Source organism: Gadus macrocephalus, chromosome 15 (assembly GCF_031168955.1).
Source record: "Gadus macrocephalus chromosome 15, ASM3116895v1".
Taxonomy (NCBI): domain Eukaryota; kingdom Metazoa; phylum Chordata; class Actinopteri; order Gadiformes; family Gadidae; genus Gadus; species Gadus macrocephalus.
In genome coordinates this window covers 7,534,540-7,542,809 of record NC_082396.1, presented here as the reverse complement: position 1 = coordinate 7,542,809, position 8,270 = coordinate 7,534,540, and the positions used below count along the sequence as shown (strand labels likewise).

The 8,270-nt window shown below is 51.4% G+C and overlaps 1 protein-coding gene across 3 annotated transcripts in view; it reads right to left on the bottom strand.

The window, feature by feature from the left end:
* Window positions 1-41: 41 nt before the first annotated feature.
* LOC132473114 (potassium voltage-gated channel subfamily KQT member 5-like) overlaps window positions 42-8,270 on the bottom strand; it is a 25,570-nt gene continuing 17,341 nt past the window's right edge. For 2 of the 3 annotated variants that reach the window (XM_060073088.1, XM_060073089.1), the window contains 4 exons: window positions 6,412-6,543; window positions 5,351-5,452; window positions 2,363-2,489; window positions 42-2,182 (listed from right to left, as the gene is read on the bottom strand). In XM_060073088.1, coding sequence (XP_059929071.1) covers window positions 1,352-2,182; window positions 2,363-2,489; window positions 5,351-5,452; window positions 6,412-6,543 — 1,192 coding nt within the window. In that variant the 3' untranslated portion in view covers window positions 42-1,351. The remainder of the gene's footprint in view (window positions 2,183-2,362; window positions 2,490-5,350; window positions 5,453-6,411; window positions 6,544-8,270) is intronic. The other variant, XM_060073090.1, reaches the window with a different exon arrangement.

Genomic DNA, 8,270 nt, shown 5'->3' with positions numbered 1-8,270 from the left:
TTAGCTTATTAAAAAATATAAAAATATTCGGACAAGTTAACGGTAGTGTAGTTGTTTTAGTTTATTGATACAATAATATATTTTACAATATTTATTTTCCTATTTCGAGAACATGTGAATAAATGAAACATCTACGTCACGCTGTCACGCTCCTAACAGAACTACAGAACGTCTCCCAGAACCCAGATGGAGTCGTTCCTTAAGACAGTGGCCTGCAGGCAAACACACTCAAACATTAACCCTTTCAGTAAGAAGGCTGGTGGTTTGGCTTTTAAACACTCAATAGTAATATTCGTTCAAATATAAACGTAAAAAAATATGTTAACTTAAGTAGACCCACATCTCAGCAGTGTCACCAAATAATTAAAAACATAAGACGTTGGTAGCACATTTAAGTATACAACTGAAGTGACAAAAGTACATGATGGCAGCTTCAATCTAAGAGGTTTTAATCATAGTTTCTGCATATATCTTCTTCAAAACATTCAAGCACTTCAGCAGCAACATGGCCCCAACATTCATCTTGCCAACGCTACTTTCCCCCCTAAAGGCCCTGTGGCAGAACTGCATGCTGGGATATGGTGTTTAGTCCAGTAGATTCCGGATGATACAGGAATATCAAGGTTTAGAGCGGTTGTCACAGCCTTTCACCACATTAGAACAAGAAAACTCCTTTCATGCCGGCTTTATATTTGAAAGACTTTTTAGTGACGACACCCCCTCATTATAATTAGTGGCAAAACGGTGCAAATACAAATAAACAGCATTAAGTGTCCCGAAAGCGCGAAAGCGCCACCTGCAGGCCATCAGCAGAATAACAGTGTGCGATATGAGTAGGGTGCTACCTGTAGTAAAGGTGAGGCTGTGAGGCTGGTGCTTCCTGTAGTAAAGGTGAGGCTGTGAGGCTGGTGTTGCCTGTACTACAGGTGTGGCTGAGCAGGGTGTAACCTGTAGTACCGGTGAGGCTGAGTGGGCGGGGCCCAACTGTCATACACGTGATTGGTGGTTGATTGGTGAGTCACCCAAGCAGCTTTTGAGTACAGTACATTTACAGTAAAAAAGAGAAAAGTAGCTTCTTCTATCAGACAGGTATCATTATTTAAATGGTGAAAATGGTTGTTTCGGTTAATTGATGAGGGATATGTATGAGGGCATGGCTACCTCTCCTGTAAGCATCACAGAGGCTAACGCTAGCGGCTCCCTTGTTAGCATCCTTATGAGTTAGTATATTCCTTGTTAGCACCACAGTGGCCAAAGCTAGCATCTCTTCATCTGGCAGCCCATTTATCTATGTGTCACTTTGGCTTTGATTGGTCGATGCAGTTGTGTGCGTGTGTATCTGTGTCCCATCTCATAGGTTTGTGTGCGGGGGGTAGTTCCTCGTCCGCACCCCCCCAGCAGGACCACCAGGCAGGAAGTCCACCTCCGGGGACAGGAAGTCCACCTCCTGGGACCGGAAGGGAGATTCCTCTGTCTCCGGATCTGGCCGGCCTCTCAAGAGTTGCCCCCGGTGATCGTGGTCGCCGTGACAACCGTCACCATCAGGACCGCCATTACCATCAGTACCATGGTTACCATCAGGACCCCCAGTATCCCCCCCGGTCCCCAACCCGGCGGCCCAGCTCAGGGGCCTGGGGGCGGGGGCGGGGCCCCCCAGTGCCCGCCCCACCTCCAGGCTCAGAGGTCGGCTCCAGGCCGCCTCTCCTCTCAGACCCGCCCTACCCCGCAGAGGCACCTTCCCCTGGGAGGGGCTGGCTTCGCTCTCCCCGGGCCCCACCACCACCACCAGCGGGGGGGCGCGGCCTTCCGCCGGCCCCCGGGCCAGGGGCCCACCTGGGGGAGAGGGGGGCAGCCGGGGGGCAGTCCTCCCGACGGGGCGGGGGGGGCAGCAGTCCAGCACGGGGTAGGGGCAGTCGGGGGAGAAGAAGGGAGAGGGGGTGAGGGAGGCGGTGGAGGGGGGGTAGGAGGGGGGGGCAGAGTCAGAGGAGGTGGAGCAGCCCCCCTCCCCGTCCTCCTCCTCCCTGCCCTCAGGACTCCCTCCCTGAGGAAAGCAGGAGAAGGAGGTCTGGTAGGGGGGCTCTTCCCCCTGAGGGTCGGGCGGCTGCAGGGAGGGGCGGGGCTTGTGGAGAACATGGCGGTAGACCTCCAGCAGGGAGTCCAGCTTACACTCAATAGACGACACCTGAGAGAAGGAGACAGGCAGTTATACACCTGTCTGTCTCTCAACACCTGTCTGTCCCTTCCACCTGTCGGGCTCTCTCACCTGTCTCTCCACCTGACTCGCTCTAACTCACCTGTCTGTCTCTCTCACCTGTCTGTCTCTCCCTCCTGTCTGTCTCTCCCACCTGACTGTCAATCTCACCTGTCTCTCCACCTTGCACACCCTCCCCAGCATGCTGAGGTCGTCCATCATCTCTCCGTCAGCGATCATCTTCTCCCTCATCCTCCTCTCGGCCGAGACCTGGCCTTTACCAAGGATGTGGTCCACCCTGACACGCAAACACACACACACGCACACACACACACACACACACACACACACACACACACACACACACACACACACACACACACACACACACACATACACACACAGGTCCAGTGATTAACCTGTGAGTGGACACTGAACAAAGAGTAGTCGTTAGTTTCAGCCCCACGTCCCATGACACACGGCCCCAGGTCACATGACACACGGCCCCACATCACCTGACACATGGCCTCAGGTCACATGACACACGGCCTCAGGTCACATGACACACAGCCCCACGTCACATGACACACAGCCCCACGTCACATGACACACGGCCTCAGGTCACATGACACTGGTTCTCTACCTCCTGGTCTGGCTGGAGGGTGGAGTGGTTCTGGTTGGTCCGAACAGAGAGAACCAGGTCACATATACTCACACACAAACACACATACATAAACAAACACATACAAACTCACACACAAACATACACGCCCACACAAGCCTTCACACATGCATGCATGCTTAAGACACGCACACACAGTCAAGGTCCGGACGTGCTCGTTTGGCTGCGCCACGATGTCCAAGGACTGCAGTTGAACTTTAGCAGCGACTGCAAGGCAATCTTAGGTCCATAGGTTAAGGGTGTGAGGGTGTTAGGGGGAGCTAGGGTTTAGGGTTTAGGTTGCTTTAGGGGTTAGGGTGCTTTAGGGATAGTTAGGGATTAGGGTACGGTAGGGTTTAGGGTGCATGAGTGTTTAGGGTGCTTTGGGTTGCGTTGTGGTCCGTTCGGGTCCGTTGGGGTTTGGGTTTTAGGGTTTAGGGTTTAGGGTGCGTTGGGGTTTTACGCCTCGTTTCCACATACGTACATTCTCGTATGCGATTCAACCGTCTCCGACCGAAAGTCCATTCATTCCTATGTGATTCTCCGTAATGTCCGTTTTTCCTCCGAGACTCCTCCCCTCCGTAAAATTTCTGTCCGGTATGTCCGTAATATACGTTAAAAAAATTGAACTTTCGCCGTCGTTTTACGGAGATACCGTATGAAAGTTTTTATGTTTTTCACAAAACTTGTAGGCTAAGTACCTGGCAGGCCAAACTCCTCGGCGATCTCTTTCCAAGCCTGGTTGGTTTGTTTTTATCTCTGCATATGTCGATCCTCATGTTCCAAAGTACCGGTCTCCTATCCGCTTATCCGGGGTCGGGTCGCGGGGGGAGCAGCTCAAGCAGGGGGCTCCAGACTTCCCTTTCCCGGGCCACATTGACCAACTCTGACGGGGGGATCCCGAGGCGTTCCTAGGCCAGTGTTGAGATATAATCTCTCCACCTAGTCCTGGTTCTTCCCCGAGGTCTCCAGGGAGACGCCAGCCACCCTTCTGAGAAAACTCATCTCGGCCGCTTGTACCCGCGATCTCGTCCTTTCGGTCATCACCCAGCCCTCATGACCATAGGTGAGGATGGGAACGAAGATCGACCGGTAGATCGAGAGCTTTGCATGCGACTCAGCTCTCTTTTCGTTACAACGGTGCGGTAAAGCGAACGCAATACCGCCCCCGCTGCTCCGATTCTCCGGCCAATCTCACGCTCCATAGTACCCTCACTCGCGAACAAGACCCCGAGGCACTTGAACTCCTTCATCTTTTGTCCGTAAATAAAGTAATGCCCGTACGTAAAACACTAGCGACTCCTTCCGTAAATTTACGGAAGCACGGATACGAAAAACATACGTATGTGGAAACGAGGCGTTAGAGCCCGTTAGAGTTTAGGTTTTAGAGTACGTTAGCGTAGGGCTGGGCTATTAATCGAATTTTGATCGTAAAATTAACATGATCGAGTTTTTCAGGTTTTTATTTTTTTATTTAATGTTTTATAGAAAGGGCAGAACAGCTGGAAACATATCTGTAGATTATTTTAGTTTGGAACATTTTATTTTTTAACATTTTGTGTATTCTTTAAGAAGAAATTTCAAAGTGTTCAGTTACAAAGTTTTTTTTGGGAGAGACATGCTGAATGAATACAACATGTTTTCAAACTCAAAAATAATCGTTTGAATAACAGTGATTGCAATATTGACCAAAATAATCGTGATTATGATTTTTCCCATTATCGAGCAGCCCTACGCGTTGGGGTGTTTGGGTGCGTTGGGGATTTAGGGTGCGTTGGGGTCTGTTGGGGATTTTGGGTGCATTGGGGTACGTTAGGATGCGTTGAGGGTTTATGGTGCGTTGGGGTGCGTTAGGGTGCATTACGATGCGTTGGGGTGTGTTGGAATGTGTTGGTGTGCATTGGATGCGTTGGGCAGCTTTGGGGTGCATTAGGATGCGCTTGGGTGCGTTAGGATGCATTAGGGTGTGTTCGGGTGCGTTAGGGTGCATTAGGGTGCATTAGGGTGCATTGGGGTGCAACAGGGTGCGTTGGGGTGTGTTGGAATGCGTTGGTGTGCATTGGATGCGTTGGGCAGCTTTGGGGTGCATTAGGATGCGTTGGGGTGCTACAGGGTGCGTTGGGGTGTGTTGGAATGCGTTGGTGTGCATTAGGATGCGTTGGGCAGCTTTGGGGTGCATTAGGATGCGCTTGGGTGCGTTAGGATGCATTAAGGTGTGTTTGGGTGCGTTAGGGTGCATTAGGGTGCATGAGGCAGCGTTGGGGTGCATTAGGCAGCGTTGGGGTGCATTAGGGTGCGTTGGGGTGTGTTGGAATGCGTTGGTGTGCATTAGGATGCGTTGGGCAGCGTTGGGGTGTATTAGGATGTGCTTGGGTGCGTTGGGGTGCATTAGGGTGCATTAGGGTGCGTTGGGGTGCTTTAGGATGCATTGGGGTGCATTAGGGTGCTGGGGTGCATTGGGGTGCACGGTGGGGTTGCATTCGGCGGGTGGAGCTAACCCCTGCGTGGCGGCCTGTCTCCGGCGGGTCTGGCCGTAAGAAAAGTGATGAGAGCGAGTCTTCTTCACCGGCCGCTTAGGGGGACCCACTACCTTGTCCAGTCTGACACACACACACACAATCAGACATTTGCATACATACACACACTCACACACACACACACACACACACACACACACACACACACACACACACACACACACACACACACACACACACACACACACACACACACACACACACACACACACACACACACACACACACACTCGGCTATGAGGGATATACAGGGTGATCATACTGAAGCTGGAAAGGTCAGTAACAAAAGTAAGAACAGGGATTCGCAAAAAGTGGGCCACGCCCCCTCGCTGGCCACGCCCTCGTTGGGCTCCCCCCATCGCTGGCCACGCCCTCGTTGGCCACCCCCCCACGCTGGCCACGCCCTCGTTGGTCTGAGGGGTCACATCTGCCAAACCTCCGTCCTGAGACCAAAGCCTGTGAGTCTTGTTTCACGGCCTCATTGGTCAGATGTTGTTCATCTCTCCAACACAACATGAATACTGCCCAGTCAGTGAATACATGTTGGAATTATTGTGTTTCTGGGCCATAACTTGATGCTTCATGGGGATCCTCGGAGGAGACCAGCTGAGAACCAATCAGAATAGAGTAGAGTACCAGAACGATGCTGAGGAGGGGGGGAAGGAATGGGGTTCCAGGTACAGGGGGCCGCTTTGATTAGTTGTGACATCACAGAGTTGTGACACAAAGGGTGTGCGTGTCTGTCTGTCTGTCTGTCTGTCTGTCTGTCTGTCTGTCTGTCTGTCTGTCTGTCTGTCTGTCTGTCTGTCTGTCTGTGTGTGCGTGTGTGTGTGTGTGTGTGTGTGTGTGTGTATGTATACTTGTGAGTGTCTGTGTCTGTGTGGATGATGCTGCGTTTGAATGTGTGTGTGTGTGTGTGTGTGTGTGTGTGTGTGTGTGTGTGTGTGTGTGTGTGTGTGTGTGTGTGTGTGTGTGTGTGTGTGTGTGTATGTGTGCACGTGTGTGTGTGTGTGTGTGTTTACCGGGACTGCAGGCTCTTGATCCTACACAACATGTCCAGGTGTCCGGCCGAGTACTGCTCGATGACGTCCTTCACGTCGTACGGACGCAGGGTCTCCTTGAACTTCTTCTTAGCGACATGGAACCTCATGATCCTACACAGACACATACAAAGACACAGACACACACACAGGTACACACACACACACACACACACACACACACACACACACACACACACACACACACACACACACACACACACACACACACACACACACACACACAGGTATACCCCCCCCCCCACACACACACACACACACAAACACACATTGATAGAATGAGTGATTGTAGTTAGTAGTTAGTGCATTCCTCCACCAGAGGGGGCAGCAGACCTGTTCTGGTATTTAAAGAGAGGAGAACGAGCATAACAACAGATCAGGTGACTTAATGTATTCATAGGAAACCAGAGAACACAACCCTTCTGTGAGATACCCCCTAAACCTTCTGTCTGAAGGCCTCTCCGCTCCTTCAGAGTAAAGGTCCCTTCAGAGTGAGTAAAGTTCCCTTCAGAGTAAATAAATGTTCTTCAGAGTGAATAAAGTGTGTGAAGGCTCCTCATAGTGATGAAGGTTCCTCAGAGTGATGAAGGTTCCTTCAGAATAAATTTCCCTTCAGAGTGAATAAAGGTTCTTCAGACTAAATAAAGGTTCCTCTGAGTGTGTGAAAGCTCCTCATAGTGATGAAGGTTCATCAGAGTGCTGAAGGTTCCCCAGAGTGATGAAGGTTCATCAGAGTGCTGAAGGTTCCCCAGAGTGATGAAGGTTCATCAGAGTGATGAAGGTCCCTCAGAGTGATGAAGGTCCCTCAGAGTGATGAAGGTTCATCAGAGTGATGAAGGTTCCTCAAAGTGATGAAGGTTCATCAGAGTGATGAAGGTTCCCCAGAGTGATGAAGGTTCATCAGAGTGATGAAGGTCCCTCAGACTGATGAAGGTTCCTCAGAGTGATGAAGGTTCATCAGAGTGTGTGAAGGTTCCTCAGAGTGTGTGAAGGTTCCTCAGAGTGTGTGAATGTTCCTCATAGTGATGAAGGTTCCTCAGAGTGTGTGAAGGTTCCTCAGAGTGTGTGAAGGTTCCTCAGAGTGTGTGAATGTTCCTCAGAGTGTGTGAAGGTTCCTCAGAGTGTGATGAAAGTTCCTCAGAGTGTGTGAAGGTTCCTCAGAGTGTGTGAAGGTTCCTCAGAGTGTGTGAAGGTTCCTCAGAGTGTGTCAAGGTTCCTCAGAGTGTGTGAAGGTTCCTCAGAGTGTGTGAAGGTTCCTCAGAGTGTGTGAAGGTTCCTCAGAGTGTGTGAACCAGGCCCTAAGGTGAATGTTGACTCTGGTCCTCTGTCTGTTTCCCCTCAGCGGGGGGCGGAGCCTCCTGACAGCTGATCTGCTGGATCAACACTCTCTACAGCCGGGTTCAGAGGTCAGCACCCGACACCCTGGGAACCGGCCGGGGGCCGCAGGCCACTGGTCAGGGCAGCTAGTCAGGGGCTACTAGTCAGGGTTAATAGTCAGGGTGACTAGTCATGGGCTACTAGTCAGGTCCGCTAGTCAGGGGTTACAAGTCAGGGGATACTAGTCAGGGGCTACTAGTCAGGGCTGCTAGTCAGGGCTACTAGTCAAGGTTATTAGACAGGGCTACTAGTCAGGGCCGCTAGTCAGGGCTTCTAGTATGGTAGAAAATAACGGAGGCTTAGGGGAGCCCCCAGGGGGGCTTTGATGCCCTCCTGCGGTTTCCCCTGCGTAGGTTTCTGGGATGCCTGCTCTGGGAGTATGGACTGGTGTACTCCACCCAGGAGTTGGAGTTAACTAGTCCATTCTCCTGTTAAAGTCAGAC